Source organism: Plectropomus leopardus, chromosome 13 (assembly GCF_008729295.1).
Source record: "Plectropomus leopardus isolate mb chromosome 13, YSFRI_Pleo_2.0, whole genome shotgun sequence".
In the NCBI taxonomy this organism is placed as follows: Eukaryota; Metazoa; Chordata; class Actinopteri; order Perciformes; family Serranidae; genus Plectropomus; species Plectropomus leopardus.
Genome location: NC_056475.1, coordinates 24239656 through 24264070, shown reverse-complemented (window position 1 = coordinate 24264070; position 24415 = coordinate 24239656). Strand labels below are relative to the sequence as shown.

At 39.2% G+C, this 24415-nt stretch overlaps 1 protein-coding gene across 1 annotated transcript; it reads left to right on the top strand.

Annotated features, from left to right (window-relative positions):
* Nucleotides 1-10688: 10688 nt before the first annotated feature.
* Nucleotides 10689-23693, top strand: gucy2d (guanylate cyclase 2D, retinal). The gene is made up of 18 exons (XM_042499463.1): nucleotides 10689-11535; nucleotides 11668-11969; nucleotides 14328-14703; nucleotides 14806-14890; nucleotides 14983-15091; nucleotides 15195-15314; nucleotides 15428-15508; nucleotides 15887-16063; nucleotides 16145-16301; nucleotides 16404-16553; nucleotides 16950-17098; nucleotides 17208-17371; nucleotides 18504-18696; nucleotides 19624-19798; nucleotides 20334-20432; nucleotides 23169-23263; nucleotides 23366-23448; nucleotides 23609-23693. The coding sequence occupies exons 1-18, from the start codon at nucleotides 10689-10691 to the stop codon at nucleotides 23691-23693; spliced, it is 3447 nt and encodes a 1148-aa protein (XP_042355397.1).
* Nucleotides 23694-24415: the final 722 nt, after the last annotated feature.

Below are 24415 nucleotides of genomic sequence, written 5' to 3'. Positions count from 1 at the left end.
TTGATATGAACACAAACACACTGTCACACTGTCACACACACACACACACACACAGACACAGACACAGACACAGACACACACACACACACACACACACACACACACACACACAAAAGAAATCTGATATAGGCTTAAATCTGTTAAAAAACCTTTGTGTGTGTGTGAATTTCGAGAGCTTTTTTCTGTTCTTGTTCAGTAGTTAGGACATCATGGCAAGGGAAAAGATTCTTGTCTCCCCTTAAGCATAGCATAAAAACCTCAAATGAGTGTTATGAAAGTTAAGAGATGATCAGATAAGGCTCGTTGACATGTTGAGTTCCTCTGAAATTCTTTGCATGCCTGTAAGATGAACAAAACCACTAAAACAAAGATGACTAAGACATTTACTTGAAAGGGATACTTAAGCGATTTATTTCACTTCCATAAAGTTGGGGGTCTCAAAAGATGCAGCATTTTTGTTTAACCCTTCCTGCTTGATAAATTCCCACACATTCAAACTCCATGTCCCCATGTTTGTAACAGACTTTTTGTTATACATTTCTAATCTCCAAACCCAAGCTGATATAATCCTGATGACATCGCTATGACATCAGTATTAATTCCCCAGACTTTGGAGAGCTCTCTTCAGAGCCGTAGAAGATATTATACAACTGTTTACACATCCTGAGGAGTACTATGAGGCCATCATTTTCTGAGAACTATTTGCAAAAGTGTGTGATGAGTCGTGTAACTGTATCGCAATCCAGTTGTGCGAAATTAGTTTCGCAAATGTGTAAAACAATAAAACTCAAAATATGTATTCAGCGTGGAAGTGTGCTAAGATTTATATAGCGTGTAGACAAATCTGTAAATGATACATAAATCTGTGAATATGTAGACAAAATCTGTAGCCCACACTGTATTTGGTGTGTTACAAGGGGTTGTTGTGTGGGATCACCAATGCAAAGAATGTATTGCAACACTGGCGTCTAATCACAAAAGCACAAACCCAAACTATGACCTCTTGAACAGCTGCAGCAGAGATAAAAGAAATTTCGGAACTGTGAACGTGTAACAGTATTTGTCAGCTGATAAGTCTTTACTGCAGCTACAATCTCTCATACGTTAATATCAGCAGAAAGAGTCCTACCCATTCATGTAAAATCAGTGTGTGTACGTCGATAAACTGAAAACGCTCCTTGATTAAATGTCTGAGTGATAATGTTTGTGATAGCCCACAAATTCCAGTTGCATGTAACATACGTATATAGCACTGTGATCCAAATGATGATAAAAAATACATATCAACAGAAAGATAACGATTTTCTTGTTATGTTTCTCTGACAGTCATTGTGGTTCAGTGTTTGTAGAAGCTGCATTAGAGCTGCGCCCACATACTCTGTAGAACAGTCTGACCTCCCTCTGACGCTAAATATTTATCTCGAAGTTAAAGCTTTTAAGGATTTAGAGACCTTTGTTTTTTTAGGCAAGAGCCATAAGACATTCCTCAAGTGTTTGTAGACATGAATGGCACAGTGAACAAGTATACCAGGAACAGGCCCAGGGACCCAAAATGTCAGGGGCCCATGGCCTTCACCTGCACACAAATGAACATGTACAGACAGACAGATGTACAAATTAAAGACTTCAAATAACTGGAAAGAGATGCAAAGGAACCGCAAAGACACAAAATAACTATAAAAAGGGGGAAAACAACAACATGATGACACAAAGTGACACAAAGGGATGCAAATGAACTGCAAGGAGACACAAAATAACAGCAAAACAACCAAAAAGAGATGCAAAATGACTACAGAGAAAAACAGAATTAGGTTATCACAGACACAAAACCAGAAAAAAAATGCGTAATGACCAGAAAGAGATGCAAAACAACAACAACCAAAAAAAAGAGAGCCAAAACTACCACAAAATGTCTGTTTATGTGTTGTTTCTATGTATTAGATGCAGTGTTGGCTTTTATATGTCTGTGCCCATGGGTCCATTGTGTCATAATCCACCCATGCATGTAGCCTTACACACAAATAAATTTGGAGCGAGTAACTGTGCTCTTATAATTTGGATTATATGTGTATAAAGGGTGTTTTGTGAACTAATATGGCTTTTTTTCTAATAGACTATTATGATATTAACATGTTTTCATTTGAATAGTATTTAAATCATTAATAAGAACGATGTCAAGCTGGGGTAAGTAATATATTTACAGACTTAATTTCAGGTTCATTCCTTATTAGGGCCCGAGCACTGACTGGTGCGAGGACACTTTTGGAATGCAAGGAATTATTATTATTATTCTCTCCAATGAATCACATTTTTGGAAGTCTAAACATGCTCAAAAACCGCTGAATCTTGGTATGCCCGTCCAGGCCGGCGAAAAATTTCAGATTTTGGTAGTTTCAGAAACGGGCATGGCAAAATGGCTCCACAGCAGCCCCTGACATGTAGCCCCAATGGCTGGTTTCATCTACAATTACCAAATTTGGCACACATATGTATCATTCCCAGACACACAAAAAAAGCTTTTTGGATCAACCTCCAAACCCAACAGGAATTTGGCCATTTTGAATTTTTTTTTTTCTATTTTCATAGGTTTTATTTATTGTCTCTCCTGTGCTGCCACCTCGTCACCGCTGGAAGTACTACACCATGTAAAGTAGCTCACTCCAGGGTCCCAAACTCTTTGCATATATTATCCAACTTTCACAGAAGTGAACTACCGCTCTAGCTGGAGTCCCACCAGTGCCCCGACATACGTGGGGGTGTGAGGGCCCGTTCATCGCTGTTTGCAGCTTTAATGTTATTTTTGAATTTATATCTTGAACTCTGTCTTACTACAGAATTCTATAGTAGTAAAGCATGACCCTATTCGATGGCACAGTATTTCAAATATTTTAAATATGAGAGTGGTAGAGAGTTCTCATGACACGCAGACCAACAGGGCAGTGTCTAAAATCTCATCTTTATGCCTTCATATTATTAGTTGGTTTACTTAATAAATATGTGATTCGTCAGGTTATCACAAAATAATCATTATTTACCAACCATCTTTACCATCTCTTTACCATCCTTTTTTGGCCTAATGATGAGTTAATGCAATCCTCACTGTTTCCCAAACCAGCTCTGGCCATTTTTTTTTCTTATGCAAGTATAACAGAAGGAAACTCAACAAAATATCTGTCTGCCTTAAGAGATAGTTTTTTTAACAGACAAGTGTCTGCAGTCAGTTAGCGATCTCTTGTCTTCATATGTCAGATCACCCACCAGAGGGTGCTGGAGCTCCCTGAGAGGCCACAGCTGGACCAGGATTTGACAAAGAGCACACAGTAATCTAAGAATACCTGAGTGGATTACCTGACCTCAGCTGACTTAATGTGCAAATATAATTCTGCATAAGTTAAATCCATATTTAAATATCAATAAAAAAAACAGAATACATAAGGGTGAGCATAAATATAATAGACAATAGAAAATGAAATTCATATGACATGATATTCTAGTTCACTCACTGCAAAGAACTGTGTCTGGGAGATGTTGTGGAGCTGGGGGGGGATTGTTAGAAGAAAGCCCTCTAACCCTAATGTGAAGTCTGTCAGAGGTCAGAGTTTAATGGGCTGGAGATGTGTGAGTGGCAGTGCATTTTAGAAACTTACTTGTTCGACTGTGATACAGAGGTGTGGACTTGGGTAAATTGAGTTGGACTTGTGTAACAAATTTGACAACTTTAGACTCAACTTGACAAAATCTAAAAGGACTTTTCAACCTGACTTTGACTTAAACACCAATAACTCTCAACTCTCCTTTAACTGTAAAATATCTGATACCTTCCCCCAAGCACAAGGCTTAAAAAGATATCAATTTACCTTAATTTCCAGAATCAACTAACATTAATATTTTTATTTCATTATGAAACATTAGATCAAACATGCAACAACAAACAATGTGACTTCAAAGGCAGAGTGGTCTTGCTAAAAAATTATTACAAATTTTGGAAGAGGAAGTTATAGACATTTCTTCAACATGAGATGAATTAAATACAACAATACAGGACAGAAACGAACATAGGATTCATTCTGTTGTGGACCTGGTTAATAGTGCTATATGCTCCTTAAGTGCAATGTCAGCACTACTTATTTCAGCACTACTTTTTAACTTTGAAGTAAAGTTGCACTTGTTTTTATAAAAAAATACAAATTTAAAGAAGCACGCATGATTTTTTAAAGTTTAACAATTATTACTCTGTTTTTTAAAATGGCATTACATTTGGTGAATTAAACTTGTATAGGACTCAGAACAGAATAGTTTAGGCTTGTAACTTGACTTGGGACATGCCTGACTTGACCTGGGATTGCAAAGACTTGAGCCTTGAGTGAGTTGATTTGACAAAAAAGTTGACTTGGTCCCACCTCTGCTGCTGCATGATTGTTTTTCTGTTCTCTATTTCTCTAGTTAGGGCATGTTAGTAAGGCATATCATAAGGTTCTGGTTAATTATTTGTTTTTTAAAAAAAGCTGTTATTCTTATTTTCATTCCACTATTTCTTTTCACATTTCATAGATCATTCTGGAAGAAACCATTCTGCATGTTCTTTCTGCAGGGAGCAACTCTAATTTCCCTGATGCCTGTGTCCAAATAGAGTGACAAGTTGTTACCTAACGCTCGTTTTAAATAACATTCAGTATATCTTTCAAGGAAGATTCTTTCCTCCAGCTCCTGTGATAAACCTGTGATCCCGGGAAGACTAAGCGATGTCACTGAGTGATGTCACTATAGTAGGCAGCTAAATAAATTCACCTGACCAATTACGTGGGGTCATGGTGGAGGCAAATGTCTAAGCTTCTGTATCGCTCCGCCCATAGCTTTTTTCAGTATTTGATTAACTTCGACGAAAAGCTTCTCCAGAGAAAATAAAGTATTCCAAGAGAGATGTACTCATAAATCGTTAAATCACAACAGCTTTGAGAGTCATGTGACCAAGCACATGCCTGTATCACACTGTTAAAGACCAACGTGTCATTTAAAAATGTAGATAGTTTAATTGGATAGATGTAGATTATAAAAGCAGACACTGAATTCTACTTAACTTTGCATGTTTTGCCAACATGACTGTGATTGTTGTTGTGGTTAGGACTACAGAATAATAATATTTAGGGCTAAAAATAAGAAAATCCCAGGTCAGAATTTCTGGTATCCTGCTGTCAGTAATGTGTTGTGTTGCTACCTCTGCAGTAGGCCAAGCTGGTACTTTGCTCAACTGGGACGGCTGTGTGTCTGACCTTGCTTTGAAGTGATCTCTGTCAGTGCCGTTAGCCAGGTCACTAAGAGGCTTGCAGGCAGCAGATCTGTTTAGCACAGCCTCACCTGACTAATCTGATTACTTCAACAAGGCTGCAATCAATGTGCAAGACAGGACAAACAAGAATAAACACATCGTCACACTAACATACGCAGGGGAGCATCTTCGGACACATAAACTCAGAAGAGGACACTGAAGCCATGCTTGATGTGTTTGCTTTATTGTTTATTAGCACCTTTGTATTCATATGGAGTCCCACCCCTCCCCCCCTACAGGATTACATTCCAGCTGTAGTGAACTGTGCATGGTGCCTGGTCAAAAGATCAACAGCAGGCTTTCAGTAGCTTACCACAAGATATTTTCAGCCCTCGGCTTCAGCTCACATAGTTCTTATGCCTTTATTAGCATTGCTCCCCATATGTAAGGTACTCACTTTGACCTTTGTGCTGCGACTGTCCAGAATATGAAGCCCATCTTCGAGAAGGGAGGCTTTAAAGATGTCAGCAAGGGCAACAAGATGGGATAGGGATGTCAGTTTTGCTTTTGCTTTTGCTTTTGTAAATTATTAACCGGTAACTAACCGGTCAATTTGTAAGGGAAAAAAACCCTGCAAAATTCCCTAAAATACATGAGGCCTTTCCTTTTAGTCCAGCACTCCACTGACTCATTGAGCTTTAGTGCTGTACTTTAAAAAGTGTTTTGTGGTGTAAATGTCTTGGCTTTTATTTTATTTTCTGTTGGATTTTCAGCTGGTTAGCTGTGTTAACATGCAGAAACATGGTGCACACTGCCCACCCTCCAGTCTCTACTGGTTAGCTAACATTAGCTGTGGCTGCTCTGCACTGCTCAGGTAGCTAGTGGCGCTGCTCATAGGGTGATTACAACTAGAAACATGGTATCAACCGCCGGTCTTCCCCCATAGAGCCCCAGTGAGAATGTGGCTTTTTGTTAAGCTGCAAAACCACTTCAGCATTGTTAACTGTGTTAGCACTCTTAGCCGTGCTGACACTACTAACTGTTTTAACAGAGCTAACAGTGATAACATGGTTAACAATGCTCAATGGGATTTACAGCTTAGAAATTGAGCTGCTTACTCATTGGGGGTGACCAAGGGGGTGACCAGGCGGTGAGCATAGTGTTACCACAACAACGCCGTTGGGTTGCGATGGCGTTACTAGCGTTAATCGCAGAATAACTGGCACTGCTAGCTAGTTTCCACCAAACCATTTGGTGTGCGGTACAGTAAACTAACTGGAGATTTGCAAAATTAACCTACAGAGTGCCAGAGGAATGAGTCCCTAAAACTGAAATGAGTTAGCAACGTGGTTTTTTTTTTTTTAATGCGTTTTTGGCTAGATGCCTTAAATAATGTCTGTGTTTAACACAATCAGAAGAGTTTTTCACTTTTTTTTCTAAGGCATAAAATGTAGCCTTAAATACCCGCCTCATAAATTTTAAAGCTTTTATGTGTCTTGAAAAGCAGTTGCGAACAAGTGGCTAAATGGGACTACAGAACGTCATCATACTGAGCACAGCTTTACAGCTTTGTTGTTTTAGGGATGTTACGTCCTGTTACCATGGTGTAGTTCGTTTATAGCTTAATGTTGGCGTTTCACTTCTATCAATTACATTTAGACTTCAAAAATCATACAAGTGGTATTCATTTGTGAAAATTATCTTGCTGAACAAAACATGTATCATTAATGTTTTCCACAGAGCTTATTCTTTGCAATAATTAAAAATCTTTTTGATGAGGGAACCAGGGCGACGCTAACTTCCTCATTGGCCTATGAAGAAAAATATAATACTTGGAAGATTCTATAGACTGACATGCGTAGCTGGTTAAAAATATTCTTGGCGTTCAATCAATAGATGGTTAACACTGTTGATCTCCATAACTGATCAGTCTAACAAAAGCTTTTTCTTTTTTTTTCTTTTTTTACATAGAACATTTTCAGGTATTTTATCCAGAGTGGGGTTCAGGTTATTAACAAAAAAAACCAAGCTTAAAGAGAGTTAGTTAGTTAGCTGTGCTAAATTTTGTGTTGTTAATTTCAGTTAGCATCTGTGGCTAGCCTACTGTGGTTAGACAAGGGGAATGATAAAGAGCATGAGCAAAGATCCCAGAAGGATTTGACATGGGGCAGCAGGGTTACATGAGGCTATAGTTGCAGGCACCTTAATCACTGTACCAGTTTAAAGCCCAGGTGTTTTAATGCAATTCTACATGTTAAGGTAGACAGTGGTGATGGGTTTGCAATTATTAACCTTGAAAAGTTTTTCTTTGCATGAGAAGAATTAATAAATTTAATATATTTCCTTGGGTACATTTGTTTCACAGAGAATTCGTTTCTCAAAGGAATGCATGATGAGCAATGATGTGTCAAAGCTCTGACAAGGGTTGAAAGTGAACCTATCTTTGCTAAGAGAGCAGATGATTAAATCAATCAAATCAGTTTTACGATACTCTATGTTTGTTTGAGGTTATTTCAAAAATCTCTAATTCTATGCTACAGCAGCACCTAAGTTTACACATTGTATAAATAATACAGAGTGATTATACCTCCACTTTCACCTCCCCCCACACACACTCTTCCCACACTTGTATGGATTAAAAGCTAAAGAGGGCTGAGAAGTCAAAGCTTGCCTGTCCTTCCCACTCTTCCCTTTCTTTTACCTGTAACCGTTCCACAGCTCTGTGGTAATCTTTTTTACCAATCCAGACACTGGTTTGGGCTAGCGCCTCTTCTCATGCACCGGGCCTTGCTTTGTGGTTTGGGGTGGGTCCCAGTCCAAAACAGGGACAGCAGGAGCTAACGCAAACTACTGGAAATATGTAGATTTTTCATTTTCAGTACTGTTTATAAGGAACATGGATTCAAGAAGAGATTACTAGATTATTTTTTCACTTTTCATACTATTGGGATTACCTATGAAATTTTTTCTCAATCAAAGGACAAAGATAACTGTTACTGCTGTGTACTTCTGTGTACTTGATCTACCTGGATTTTGGATGGTGCTATTCAACGACAACGTCCGACAACACAGCTCCTACAGTATGTAGAGAAACTGCTCCAGGTAAGAACTCTCTTATTCAATCTCTTTAATTTAATCATCTACAATTAAGGGTAATATAGGTGTAGTTTTGTTGATGTGAATAATTCACCTGTCATGCAGTGTCATTGTAGCCTGGTTTAAATGGGTTTGCCGCAGAGCTTGTCCAGTCAAGTTGAAACTGTGAAGGATTGTGCACTCCCTTCATTAATTTATTTTAAACATTGTAGCATACGTGAAATGGAAAAAGCATTTTGTTGGATTAACATGATTTGACCTATTTCTTATTTACAGCAGCTCTTTAGAACATGGCTAGCATATTAGTCAGTGCTCCTCTTAACCTATTAGGAACTGATAAGCCAAAGTCAGCATTAGCTACTTTAGACGGCTTGTTGGTCACCACTTACTTGCTGCATTTCAGCTTAAGGGCGAGGAATCAAATGAGGCTCTTTGGTATTTTCTGCTTTACAAATGTATTTTTTCATCTTCTAAAAGACACAGGTAGTTTACATGTAAAACTTAACCCACAGTAGGCCTCATTAAAGATAAATATGAACTACAGCTAGACAGATAAATCAGCAAGGCCAGTAAATGAGCCAACAGTAGCTTTTGGCAAATATAATGTACTAGTGTATTGGTGTGTGTAGGTAGTAACAAAAATTGTAGGACAGAAATGCCAGACTAAGTTTTTGAGATCATTTAGAGAAAGTGTTGCTATGAAATAGATGAAAATTGCTGTAATGTGTTCACAATAGATGTTATTATGAGTATTGCAGTGAAGCCATCTTGAAAGAAAAGATACATTATTTACACTGAAAACAAAACAGGAAAAAAAAGCTACGTAATTATTTTCTTTTTCCAGGAGAAAAAATAAAACAAAAAAAGATTAAATAAATAAGACTACAAATATTTCTTTTTTGTCCACATTCACAGCATGACAAATCATATTCAACTTGTTAATGTCGACCCCGTGTGGCAGTCATTCAGAGAGTAATCAGACACCAATAGTTTGTCTTCTTAATTACTTTTTTTAAATCAAAAGAAACTCATATCAAGATTGATTGTTTATGCTGCCTATGTGTTTATGTAAAAAGAAAAAAGTACCATCAGATTCTCAAATATCAGCCTAATAAAATCCACTATCAGTCAGGCAATATTAGCACAAGATTAGCATTTTTGTCCTCCACAAATGTTTTGCAAAAGGTTATTCTTTGAGTATTTTAAATATATTCATATATTTTTTAATTATCTCTACAATTCTGTATAATATGGCTGAAACATTTTTTTCTTTAAGATTATATTCTACATACTAATTAAGCAATGCTCAGAATTTTAGCATTAGCTGTGACTACAGTTCCCCTCACCATTGGGAGGTTGGTCAGGCCTTTTGCTCAGCTGTATGCCTAAATGTCAACTGACTGAGCAAAGCAGATCTCCTGCTGTGCTTAGTCATAGTCATAGCAGCCCAGCATTTTAAAAGTAAGTCAAGCTCAGAACTGAAAGTAGTTAACATTTACTAGTGTACAATAACGCAAACATGAATTTTTCACTTTTTGGTGTCATTTTCTTTTAGCAGTGAAATTTTTAAATTCGGTTAATGTTTGATAAATATTACAACACTAATTTACCCTGAAACACCAGTGTAAACTTCATGATACTATTATTTAATCCTGAGATACTACCAGCAGCAAGTACAGATTTAGATGCTTGTTTCAAGAATCTGAGAGGTGACTAGAGTTGAAGAAAAAGAATTGTTCTGATGGATGGCTGAGATGTTCTCAAGAGGTCGACTTTAAGGGGAAAAGAGATACCAAGACCAAATAGAGACATCATGGCCAGATTTAGCTCCACGTTACCTGGCACTTGATGTTTTAAACTCTCTGGCTCTCGCAGAGTTAATCAGCTTGCCACACACATGCCATTAATTCTTCAAGGAATAGTGCTGGTGCTTTGGGCACAGTGTCCTCGGTGAGACAGATGGATGCTGATAAGATTCAGAATCGCAATCGCACAAAACAGCTCAACAAGATGCATGTTCAGGTCAGGGATCATGTCTGTAACCTGGTGTATCCGAGGTATTCTTGCTGTATCAAAGAACTTAGGAAGAAAAAACAGATCACTGAACTGTCTGGCTACAAATGTCCTAATTCCACTTTTTATTTTTATTATTTTCCAGAGGCAGTGATGGCTTGGGGTCGTCTCGTTGCCTGTCCAGTTTTGGACTAAAGGCCTGCTGAGTGCCAAGGAAGACAGTCCACAAAGACACAGTCGCTATCACACTTATCACCATAAACTCTACACTGTCCTTCTGTGTCTGAAGCATCAGAATAGCTGTGTGAGGAAGATGGCAAGCCACAGAGACCCTCGTTTTCTGCACAACCTGTCCTACCACCCGCGATGGCAGCACGACTCAATAAAAGTGAAGAGAAAAGGACACGTGCGGACAGTGGCTGCAAACAGTTGCAGTCCACATAGTCTGTGTAAATCATCATCATCATCATCATCAAAACCACACTTGCCATCAGCCCCTTTGCAACACTCCAGGAGCTGTAGGAACTGGTTTCTTCTGCCCTTACTCATGCTCTCATTTCTGCCCTGTCAAGCCTGGTCAGCCACTTTCAAGGTGGCCCTGATTGGACCCTGGACATGTGACCTATTATACTCCAAATCCCTCCCCGACTTGGCAGCCCGCCTCGCCACCGCCCGCATAAACAAAAACCCCTACCTCAACAAAGGCTACTGGTATGACTACACGCTGATCAATGAGGACTGCAAGTCATCCCGTGCCCTAGCCCGCTTTGCCGAGCTTGAAGGTTATGGTGCTGCTTTCCTGGGTCCCGCAAACCCAGGCTACTGCTCCTCAGCTGCTTTGTATGCAAAAGAGTGGGATGCTGGGCTTCTTTCCTGGGGTTGCCTCAAACCCAACATGGATAAAGGAGGGATGTATTCCACCTTTCTGCGGCCGCTGCCACTGTCCTCCCGTGTACTTTTTGCTGTGTTGCGGTACTTTAGTTGGGCCCATGTGGCAATAATTTCAGAGGAGACGGATGTGTGGGAATCCACAGGACAGGAGCTGGCCTCATCATTGAGGGCCCTCGGCCTGCCTGTTAACCCCGTGGTCACTATGGAGTCAGACAAGAGTGGGCCTTACAGAGCCCTGACAAAAGTGCGGGAAGCAGACCGGGTCAGAGGTGAGTTGTAGGTGTAAAGATATCTGAAATAAGACCAATTAATGTATGACAACATTAAAATAACCTCCACAATGTTTCATTCCACATGAATCTTGCAAACAAACATGTTTTTTATCCATCCTCTCTCCACAGTGGTCATTATGTGCATGCCTTCTGTCCTGGTTGGTGGCGAAGCCCAGTACCAGCTCCTGACAACAGCCTTGGCCATGCGTATGATTGACCGTGGCTATGTATTTATCCCCTACGACACCCTCCTCTATGCACTACCCTACAAGGATGCACACTACTACAGGCTAGGCAATGACACCAAGCTGCGGAAAGCATTTGATGGAGTCCTTACCATCACTATGGACTCTGGAGAACGCAATTTCTATGAGGCCTTCAGAGACGCTCAAGACAGCTATGAAATCCGCAGCAGCACCCCTCCAGAGCAGGTGAGACTCTCTATTGCATATAGTAGTAAAAATGATATTAATGATAATAATAATAAAAATACATTTTAATTATCTGCACCTTTCGGGACACTCAAGGTCACCTTACAGAAACTACAATCATAAAACAAAAGTGTCAGGACATAAGTAAAACAATATACAATAAAAAGCTAAAAATAAGTAAAAGGTCAACAGGAATGGTCACACAGAATAGGCAAGTCTAAAAAGGTGTGTTTTGAGGCGAGCTAGTATCATGCATGGTTTGTGGGAGAGAGTTCCAGAGACGAGGGGCTGCACGGCTGAAAGCTCTGGACCCAATAGAAGATAAATGGGCAGGAGGTGTTGTGAGGAGCATTGGGGAGGAAGACTGAAGAGTACCAGAGGGTGTGAAGGGATGAAGGAGGGCAGAGAGGTATGGAGGTGCAAGGTAATGGAGACCCTTGAAGGTGAGAAGGGGAATCTTATAATTGATGCAATGTTTGACAGAGAGCCAGAGAAGTTGTAGCACGGGAGTGATTTGTTCAATTGAGGGGGTTCTGGTAAAGATGCGGGCAGGCTGAAGTTTATGGAGGAGCTTGAGCGGAAGACCACAGAGGAGAGAGCTACAGTAATCAATGTGGGAGGTGACCAGGGCATTACCAAGGTTGGCGGTGCTATTAGGTGTGAGGGATGGGCAGAGACGTCTGACATCGTTTAGGTGGAAATATGCAGATAGAGTGATATATTGATGTGCACTTTGAATGATAATGGGCTGTCGAAGACAATACCCATTCTCTTGACTTGGGGAGAAGGAGGAACTAAGGAGTTGTCGATGGTGAGTGAGAAGCTGTTGGATTTGACCAGAGCGGTTTTGGAGCCAATGAGGAGGTAGGTTTACTGATATGAGTTTGAGAAAGTTCTGAGAGAACCAGGTTTTAATTTCCAGGAGACAGTCAAGAGAGGGAAGATGGTGGAGGTTTGGAGTTAGGCTTGGAGGACAGACAGAGCTGGGTGTCGTCTGTGTAGCAATGAAAGTGAATACTGAAAATATGACTGAGTGGTAGGAGGTAGATGATGAAGAGGAGAGGACCCAAGCAGAGCCCTGGTAGAACACCAGTAGTGCTGTGATCTGAATGTTTTTTGATTGTACAAACTAAGTGCAGCTGAAGAGATATGACTTGAACCAGGAGAAGGGATTACCAGTGAAACCAATCAAGGCTAATTTGTCTAGAAGGATGGTACGAGAGATGGCGTCAAAAGCTGCACTGAGATCAAGGAGAATGAGTATTAAGAGTCCATCAACAGATCATTAATGATTTTAACCAGGGCTGTCTTGGTGCTGTGAAGGGGAATCCAGACTCGAGTTCTTCAAACAGATTATTGTTGGAGAGGTCAGTGTGGACTGACCAGGGAGCAGGGGACAGAGTGAGAGAAGGAGTCTTTAAAGGAACAAGATCATTCAGAAAATTGTGAAGTCCATTATTGTAGTGAGAGACAAGTTCATCATCATCATCAGTAAATTTTCTTTACTGGGGAGATTATCAAGTCTTTTTGAAAGAACGGGTAGATCAATGCTCTCGATAAGGGGACGGAACAAGGTGGGTTAGTTTTGGATACTGATAAGTTGGCATTAAAAGGACACCAGCTTATAGTCAGATATGGACAGATTGGCAGCAGCACAGTGAAGAGGAGTTACACCAGAGCAGCAGAGGAAATCAAGAATGTGACCTTTGGTACGAGAAGGAAAGCAGATGAATTGTTGTAGTCCAAAACTGTCCAGGAAAGATGTAAAATCCCTTGTGAATGTGCATTCAGTATTGCCCATATGCACATTAAAATTGCCCAGCAGAATTAAGTTGGGTGACAAAGAGCATAAGAGGGTTAAAAAAAAAAACCAAAACATCCATTAAAACAGTCATCTTTGGTGGAAGATAGACAGCTGCTAACATAGTGGATATTTATCTGCAGGGCAATGCACTCATATGAAACGTGCTGAGACACAGTTACAGATGATACTTTCCACGGTTCGTTGTAAAATATCGCAAGACCACCCCTGCAGCCGGAAGCATTGGACTGACAGATGTAAACAAAACCAGGAGGAATAGTTTGATTGAGCTCAGAAAAGTCGTAAGGTTGCTGCCACAACTTAGTCAAACAAAATAAATCAAACTTACAATCTTTAAGTACATCATAAAGTCGGGGTTCTTTTATGAAGAGGGAGCAGGTGTTAATTATTCCAAAGGTAAGATTGTCTGTAGTGGGCTTGACACTAGCTCACATGGCTAGAAAATGATAATAAGATGATAAATATAAGAAGAAGGGCAAAAACAAAGTCACTATAACATTTGAATGAAAATCTGAAATGAAGATCTCCTCTGTTAGGTTTCTCCATTCTTTGGCACCATCTACAACATGATATACTACACAGCCATGGCTGCTGAGCAGGCCCGTTCAGAGGCTGGAGGCCGCTGGGTAACCGGCCAAATCCTGGGTAACAGCAAGGGTGGCTTTGAATTTGAAGGCTTCAATCAGCCCCTGATAGCCGGCAGGAACGGGGAAGGCATGCAAGCTCGCTACGTAGTGCTGGACTACAGTGGCATGGGTAGCTCTCTCTACTCCACTCACATTCTGGAAGCCCCTCATACATATGGCGGGATCGGGAGCTTGAAATACCTCGGACGTTCGATCCATTTTGCAGGCAGCACGCCCTACACTGACTCAGGCTGCTGGTTTAGCCCGTACTTTGCCTGCAGTGGAGGTGAGTGCACTAGTAGTGTCATCGCAAGAAATGAACATAAGTTGCTGAATAATTCAGTGTATTCAAACTATCTCTCTTTGTGTTTTTCTTTTCTTCCCAAAGGTCTGGATACAGTCACTCTCCTCTTTATGTTCCTTCTGTTTGCTGCATTCATGGGATTTGGAGTTTACCTCTTACTTAATTTCAAGTATGTACAGCAGAATATCAAAGAAACATATCTAATCCAGTGCGGTCTTCTGAAAGGTTTGTGACTGTTTTTCTTTTTTTCATTTTGTCCAGGAGAATGGGCAAGGTGGGGTTCAGCTTTGGAGGTGGTGGCAGTGGATCAACGAAGGTAGTCCTGACCCTGGACGACCTGGTCTTTATCAACACACAAGTCAGCAAAAGGGTCAGTTCTGTGTTTTGCTTCTCTCTGCTTAGCAAGTATGCAATGTATGAAAGTTGATTATCTGTAAAAGCTGACCCATTCCCTTTGAACTGTGTGTGAGCAGAAACTCAATGATGAAAGTATCCTGAAAAGCCAGCTGGATATGAAGACACCTCACCACTCGGTGTCTGGTCGCAGCTACTTGGCCTCCACACCAGACAGCTCCAATGTTGCTGTGTTTGAGGTGAGTTTGACACAATATCTCATGAAACTCCTGTTTATCATGTTGGTGCTTTTGCCTTTGGATGTTTTTTTTTTTTTTTTACAAAAATGTTGTCGTTTTGTGTATGCACGCAGGGTGACTGGGTTTGGTTAAAGAAAAGCCCTAGTGGATCTGTATCAGGTGTCAACAGCAGTACTGAGGATGTCTTTATCAAGGTAAGTGAGTGTGTCAGTCATTATTAAAACTTTCTGTTGTCAGAAAACACAAAATGCTGCGGCGAAATGAATTGTAGGCCGACATTACTCTTTAAGCTTTTAAGCTAGTGAAACTAGACAATTGTAAGCATCTGTAATGAGACCAAAGTATATCAGTATTTAATTCCTTTATTCTCCACATTAACATAGTTTTCAACTAGCCCATATACTTTAAAAGCATAATCCAATTCCTGAAATTCAGTTATGGCTTTGGTTTTTGTGTGTAAAAAGTATCTGGGTACGCCACTGGGTCCCACGCAACAATAAAATGTATCATATTGAGTGATATTCCTTTTTTCAGCATAAAGTTAATCAATGTTTCTGTTGTCTTTCAATCAGCTCAGAGACATGAGGCATGAGAACCTGAATCTGTTCCTGGGTCTGTTCTTTGACTCTGGGATCTTTGGTGTTGTGACCGAGCACTGCACCAGGGGCAGCTTGGAGGACCTGCTTAGTAATGAAGATGTGCGTCTTGACTGGATGTTTAAGTCGTCCCTGCTGATGGATCTGATTCGAGTAAGGGAGACAAAATTTGTTTCTTTTCCCATCTTGTCACATTTCCTCGTTGCTGACATGTTTTCCTCCAACTCTTCTTAGGGAATGAAGTACTTGCACAACCGTGACATCATCCATGGCCGGCTCAAATCTCGTAACTGTGTGGTGGATGGGCGCTTTGTGTTGAAGGTGACAGATTATGGATTCAATGAGATTTTGATTACCCAGAGCATTGACGCTGATGAGGAAAAGCCAGAGGGTGAGTATGAATGCATCCATTCACAGAATAGTTAAGTGACTTTTGCCTCACGTATATATATATTCATTATTTATGTATTGTGAATATTTTTTTCCAATAAAGATCTGCTTTGGACGGCACCTGAGCTGCTGAGAGACTCCAGTCTGAGGAAGAGGGGCACTTATTCTGGAGATGTCTACAGCTTCGCCATCATCGGGCAGGAGATCATCTCTCGCTCTGCCCCTTTCTGCATGCTGGATATGCCACCCAAGGGTAAGTGATGGAATTAGTAACCCCAAAGGATGGTAACTTGAAATGAAAAATTGAACTGGCAAAAGGTGTTGGGGCTGTGTGCAAAAGATTATTATTATTTTATATATTTTTGGCATATCTGCACAGCTGCTATTGAAAACGTCCATCCTGTCGTTCATGTTCTCCACCTAGAAGGATACAACAATTCATGCTGAGCTGAACAAAAACACAGATATTAGAGCTGTTTTTTTATTTATTTTGTACTGTCAATGACATTTATTTTTGCTTGAGTAAACTCAGCACACAAAATCACATCAGAGGCGACTGAAAATGCCACATTTACATTGCAGTATTTTCATTTTTTTTCATTTGTGCACCTGACCTCATTTTTGTGTTTTTGTATGTGTGTGTTTGCAGAGATCATCAGCAAAGTCAAAGAGCCTCCTCCATTGTGTCGGCCTGTCATATCGACGGAGGAGGCCCCATTGGAGGTGATACAGGTGATGAAACAGGCATGGGGTGAAGAGCCGGAGAAGAGGATGACGTTTGAGGAGGTCTTCAAGCAGGTGAAAATACAGACAACACAACCACTTCTATTCCTCCTTAAATGTTGTTCAGCATAAAAGTAGAAAGCTGAAGATGACATTATTGTTTCCTCTTTTTTCCACGTCACAGTTCAAGAGCATCACCAAAGGAAAGAAGACTAACATCATTGACTCTATGTTGCGCATGTTGGAACAGTACTCCTCTAACCTGGAGGATCTGATTAGAGAGAGGACGGAGGAGCTGGAGGTGGAGAGGCAGAAGACTGACAAGCTGGTGGCTCAGATGTTGCCCAAGTGAGTGTCCAGCAACTTTGACTGGCACGTGACTGACATCGTAAAACTGGGATGTCATGTGCTATAAGGCATAGCCTCTGGAGGTCTGTAGAGTGTCAGCACAATTAGATTATTATACTTGAATGATGCTTCTTTTAGTTCCTCAGTCAGGTCAAAGATCAGAGACAGCCTCACTGAAGATGGCAGGGATTCAGTGCTCAAACTAAGCAGGATGGCTGCTGCTCGACACTTCTGTAGGTCTTCTGTAGGGATTTAATTTAGTAATTCTCACAAACTGCCATCACAAAAATGCAGCTGAATCAAGACCACGAGAAAACATTTGAGATTCTTATCATTTGGCACTTTTGTCTGAAACTCGCTCGCAACAGTGAAAATGTCTTTCTTTCTTTCTTTCTTTCGTCAGGTCTCAAACTTTTGTACCAAAATACAGCTTGCAGTTTTGTTGCATTCATTAACTGAAATATTTGGTGCAGCAGCCAGTGATGTGGATGAGGTCAGACAGACAAGCCTGTCTAAAGCAAACACTATGATTAAAACCTTCGTTAGGTTTTGCTTGCTACCGTCAGTTTCTATCTAAGGGTATTTAAAAAAATTATCTCATTAATGAGATAATTTGTCATCAGTTCTCCAAATAATATAAATTTTCATATTGCATGATGTGTATGTCTCAGGTTGTGCAATAAGTCAGCCACCTTGGTTTTGCTCCCTTTTATAGCTGAAAGTGCATCCGATCATCAGAAAGGTTTCTGTCTCAGGGCTGGATGTTGTTATCAGACTTTTCTTCATCTAAAACAAGGACACCTTAACATACTCAACATCGCAGCACTTGATTTCATTTATCATGTGTTATTGAATCTTTATCATAATAGATCAAATAGAAAAGCAGTGCGTTTGAAATGACAAATCTGAAACATCTTTTTGCCTGTTTGGAATGATCAATAGCAATAGTTTGGGAGGACATCCTGAAATCAAAGCCTTTATGGGATCAGAAAGGGACAGCGATTGAGTCTGGTGAAAAATGAAATCTAAAAAACATGTACGATTACTTTTAGCAGTCTCAGGCTCTGGTGGGAAAACTGTTTGTGCCACAACCCTTCAGAGTGTCTCCCATGTATCATCTTCCTCCATTCAGGTCTGTGGCCCAGGCGCTGAAGACAGGCAAGCCCGTCAAACCCGAGCATTTCGGCGAGTGCACGCTGTACTTCAGTGACATTGTGGGCTTCACTACCATCTCAGCTCTCAGCGAGCCCATCGAGGTGGTCGATTTACTCAACGACCTCTACACACTCTTTGATGCTATCATCGGACTGCATGATGTCTACAAGGTGAGCATTCAGTAACTCAGATGAACACCTTGTTTTGTGTTATTTTACTCACTATACTTAGTATTATTTATAGCCAAATTAAAGCATTTTAGGTATCAATTGCACCTTTACATATTTTTTAGTATTTTATAAATGCAACAGACACTCAGAATAGATCGTTTGTATGCTAAATTGATTTAGCTTTGGTAGACCTAAGCCAAGCAAATTTTTAAAATTTTAATTTGTTAATTTTCTAAGCTTTTTTGTTTTGTTTTTTTTCATTATTTACTTAGTATCATTTATAGCCCTCTTATAGCATTTTCGGCATTGGTGATGTCTTGAAATATTTTCAGCATTTTAAATAAGGCAACAGAAGCTAAGAATAGATCTTTTGTAGGCTATGTAAATCAGTTTTGGTAGAAATAATCCAATCAGATCTTGAAATTTTAAAAAAAGGTCAATTTTCTAGATTTTCTAAACAAGTTTTTGTTTCCTATTTTTTTTTCTATTATTTTACGCAGTATCATTTATTGCCCAATAATAGAATTTTTGGTATTGGAAATATCTTTAAATATACTCAGTATTTTAAATAAAGCGATGGACACTCAAGTTTAGTAGAAATAAGCCAAGCTGATCTTTTTATGTAGTTTGTTAATTTTCTAAATATTATAAACATTGTTATTACTTTTTAACAAAACCTATCTCAAATTTTTCGTAGTTTTTAGGATTTCCTCTCAAGGTTTCCACCAAAATGAGACCCAGGATTCTCTTATGATGTTGATCTTGAAACATTTCTTCTGATGTTAAGGGACTCCAGGACCACATTTCACATGATATGTCCACTATTCATCAAGAGAATTCTTTGATTCGGTGGAGGCTGGTTGGCAGTGTTGATTTAGTACAAGAAAAATACCAAATTGTGAATCTGTGTGTATTCATGGTATTTAGGTGGAAACTATCGGAGATGCCTACATGGTAGCCTCTGGAGTCCCCAATAGGAACGGCAACCGTCATGCAGCTGAAATGGCCAACATGTGTCTTGACATCCTCCACTGCATTGGGACCTTCAAAATGAGGCACATGCCTGAACTGAAGGTCAGGATCCGAATTGGCCTGCACAGTGGTGAGCAACATGTTCCTCCTTTCTTTGTTGTGATGCCGTAATCATCATGATATACAGTAGTAACGATGGACACAAAAAATTCTTCACCATGAGGGATTACTGTACAAATCATATACACGTGTAATAAGTTACATGGCATAAAATAAATCCCTAAACTTTTCTCCCGAGTGAGTAAAAGTGTTGCAGTGGAATACAGGAGCCCAAACTGCTAAAGCACGGAGGTATTTTTACCTCCTTTATCCTCGTCTGGAACCTATTCCTGGAACAGTGAAACCCTATCCACTTAGAGCGCTGTCATCCAGTTAACACAGTGCATACTTTGGATTTCTAATCTATCATTTTCTTTATGCACACAGAAGTGTTAGCTTCAACCTTATACTTTTGAAAAAAGAAAGTGTGTACTTGTATTGAAAGCTGAGTCTTCAAAGTTGTAGTCACAAAAGTTGACACACAGAATGGTCTCTGATGTGAGTTATAGGTTGTCAAAGAGAAGCATCAGTCACTCTATTTTGTGTGTTCTTGTGTGTGTTTGCAGGCCCAGTGGTAGCAGGTGTAGTGGGTCTCACAATGCCTCGGTACTGTTTGTTTGGAGACACCGTCAACACAGCATCTCGAATGGAGTCCACAGGGTTGCGTAAGTGCCTCATACATCATTACATCAGAATCAGAATCAGAATCACGTTTATTGGCCAAGTTCAACAAATAAGGAACAAGGATTTTTTTCTGGGTTGGCAATGCTCACAGTACAGGGGAGGGAAATAAGTTAGGGATAAGAAAAATAGAAAAAAAAAAAGACAGACATAGACATGTAATTGTATTTACAAAAGGAAGAGATAGAGAATATATACAAATATATTCTCTATAATATATACAAATGTACAGTATGTAATTACATATGCCACACAGATCTCCTCTTCCTCCTTTTTTAAGTCCTTTTTTTTTTTTTTTTAAATTTGACACAGTGGTTGAGAGGACAGGTGTAGTATGTGTGCATCCTGCCTGAGGCTAAACGGGGCTTTAAGTGAGCAGTCCCCACTAATCCTTTAAGACCATCAATAGAATTAGAGGCCAATTTGAAGTTTCAGTGTAAATGTCAACGTCAGTGATAAGTTTGCCCCAGCTGCCCTCTGCCCTCTGCATGCTTTATGAATTAAGTATGAAATATTAACAGCTAAGTACTTTATACTCGTGTAAATATAGAAGACCATGCTTTAATAAATGAAACTATTCCCTTTTAAACTGATCATTGTAAATTTAATTTACTCAAATACAGTGGCAGAAGGTAGCGAAATACATTTATTTGTTTAAAATAATTCAAAAAATATTTATTTACTCAAGTACTGTGCTCAAGTACACATCGAGTATTTACATAACTTTATACCTCCACTCACTTCAGTCACATGCAAATACTTTTTACTCCACCACATTGATCTGACAGCTTGAGTTATTATTTTACTTTAAAAAATGTCATACACTTTCTGTTCTGTGAAGACCCTGAATCTCAAAATGTGGTGATTTTTAAATTAATCTTTTCTGATAAACTGAAGGATGAAGTGGTAATTTATGTGTTAAGAAAGTTCTACTTTTTAAGCCAATTCAACTCTTTAAAAAGCCTCTTGTATCATCTGGAAAATGCATTGTTTCAATGCTAAAAATGTCAGTTTTTATGAAATTATGAAAAGTTTACTTTGAGAAACCTGGAACAACATCAGTCTTCTTGTGCTGTACTCAGATGGCTTTCACACACATTTACACTTTTGAAACCATCGCAAATCTCTTTTGAAAACATGGCTTAAAGCACACTGAGCTAATATATATATATATATATATATATAATATATATATATACACACATTGTGTGTTTTGTTACCTTTTCCTGTTTTTTTTCTTTTTTTCCCCTTTTTAAATTTCAAGTAATTTTCTTGATACTCATAACATGTAACTTATAAAGTCAAAACTCAAGCCAATTTCATCAGGTTTCAAAGCGTTTAACTTCCAGCAACAACAATACTACCACTACTACTACTACTAATAATAAAAATAATAATAATAATAATAATTGTTAATAGCACTTCTCAATAAAGATAAAAACAACTGGGTGTATAAAAACTGAGGAAATAATAGCAGGTTTAAAGAGATTAGAATTCCAGTAAAAGTAGAAAAGGCTCTCTGATGAAAGTATATTTTAAGAAAGGAGTTAGAAAAGATCACTGACTCAGCCGACCTGATTTCCTGGGGGAGAACGTTACATAGCCTCGTGGCCCCGACTGCAGACACTCTGTCCACTCAAGGTGTTATAATTAGCACAGCCTAACACATCTACAGCACTAAAACACATTAATGCAGCAGTAACATACTTCTAAAAATATCAGATATAATAGTAAAGCGCTGAAACGTTTTACTGCACAATGAATACTTTAACTTTTTCATCTTTTTTAGTACATTTTGCTGATAATACTTTTACTTGATTCATGTAATGAATGCAGGACTTTTACTCGTGATGGAGTTTTCCACACTATAGACCTTTACTTGAGTCAAGGATCTAAATATTTCTTCCATCACTGCTTGAATATTAATTATGTATTTTTTCTTGACTTTACTGTATTTTTGCCATCAGCAGCAAAACATTATTGGGTAGTCTACTACCACCAAGTGGCGTAATACCAAAATGACAGCCTGACTTTCCAAATGAAGGTTGAGAAAAGACGATCCTGCACATTCTGTTGCTCGGCGTCAGAATTTGTTATTTTACCTTTGTCCTTCTGGACCTTTGTCAAGAATATTTTTACACATTGATCTGAAAGATAGTGATAGTGATAGTGCTCTGTCCACTTTGTCCGCACAGGTGTGAGACAATATATCTCCTCCTGGGTGTGTCTCTTAATAATTTACAGCAACATATGTATCCTCTGCCACTTAATATTACACATAGAAATAAATAAAGGGAAGAGAATTCCCACACAGTGTCCTAGTGCTTGCTGTATACTTTATTAGATATGCAACATTTTGGTAAACCTGATGAAGGTCTGAGGGCCAAAATGTTGTACATTTAACAAAGTATATGGCAAGAAATAGGACAGTGTGCTGAAAATTCTCTTTTCTCTTCACCTATGGACAGCTTTTTTCCTATGTACCTGTCTACAAGTTACTGAAGGTGCATAAATCTCCACAATCTACGTATAAATAAAGAAGGAAAAAAAGACATGCGGACCAATTAGACTCACATGCATCTGTGACCATTTGATATGTAGATATCGTCTTTTAAAAGTCATGAAACGTTCCAAGGTCAATACATATGTTACATGTACATCTTATGTCAAAGCATTCCTGTGTGCAAATATTTAGGCTTTTTCTGCATTTTCTTTTGCAGCTTACAGAATCCATGTCAACCAAAGCACAGTTGATATTCTGAACTTCTTGAACCTGGGATACAAAATTGCTTGCAGAGGCATGACAGAGTTAAAGGTAAATTCCATTTTTATTAAAAACTTTATTAATATGCACAGATGATATGCAATGTACCTACCACTAACAGCTAACGAATGCTAATGAGTATTTTATTTTTAGGGAAAAGGGGTAGAGAACACATATTGGTTGGTAGGGAAGGAGGATTTCACCAAGCCGCTGCCAATTCCTCCAGACCTTCAAGGGTAAGAGATTGTTTTGGTTACTTCTTCATATATGCATACATAATCTCTGCACTATATTTATACTGAAACTTGATATAATCAAATGACTATATGAATGGTATGTTGTGTTCTGCCTTGTGTCCCAGTCATGGTGCATAAAAAGCTGTATTTCCTATTACAGGGGAAGCAATCATGGTATCGCTTTAGAGGAGATTCCTCCTGACAGAAGACAAAAATTCCTGGATCGACAGAAGAAGATGGGCTAAGTTGATGTCTTTATTTTTTTTTTTATACTGATGTCCCAGAAGGAAAAGTGAAATTTTCTAGATCAACATTTTTCTGTGACAGCATACACAGAGAGATGTGTGAAGGAAGAGTTGAACATGCAACATCCAACCACTATCATTTGTGCTACACTCAGTATGAAATCCCACACCAGTGACCTGGGGATTCACACTTTCTGGAAATCATTTCTGTACTAAAATAATCGTTATTCTAGAGGAGGCAACTGTCCATATTATATTTGTTAAGCAGAAAAGAAAGTATGCATACAGCATAATATTGAGGCTTAGAGGACAGCAATCGCCTAACAAGAAGGGCTTGTGATGGATGTGTCCACAACAATGATGACAGTATCGTGTAATCCTGTTGTACTTCATGTACTGTATGTATTTGTACTGATCTTTGTGCTTTGTCGAGACATTGCAGAGATTTTATCACGAACATCTCAAGGGTGGAAGCTATTACCGCCCGACTATTTATCTTGGGTATAATGGAGCACTCACTTCAGGAGCATTAGCCTTTTACAACAATTTAGAATTAATACATTAAAACATTTTCAAGGTAATTTAAGCTTGAAAGCAGCGCAGAGGTCAGTCAGGGTCAAGAGCTCAGGTCAGGGTTGGCTCTGATTTTTGCTTTTGTGGCGGCGTTACTGTGATTATTCACACATTTGATGAATGGAGCCATACAATCCAAATATTTCAAA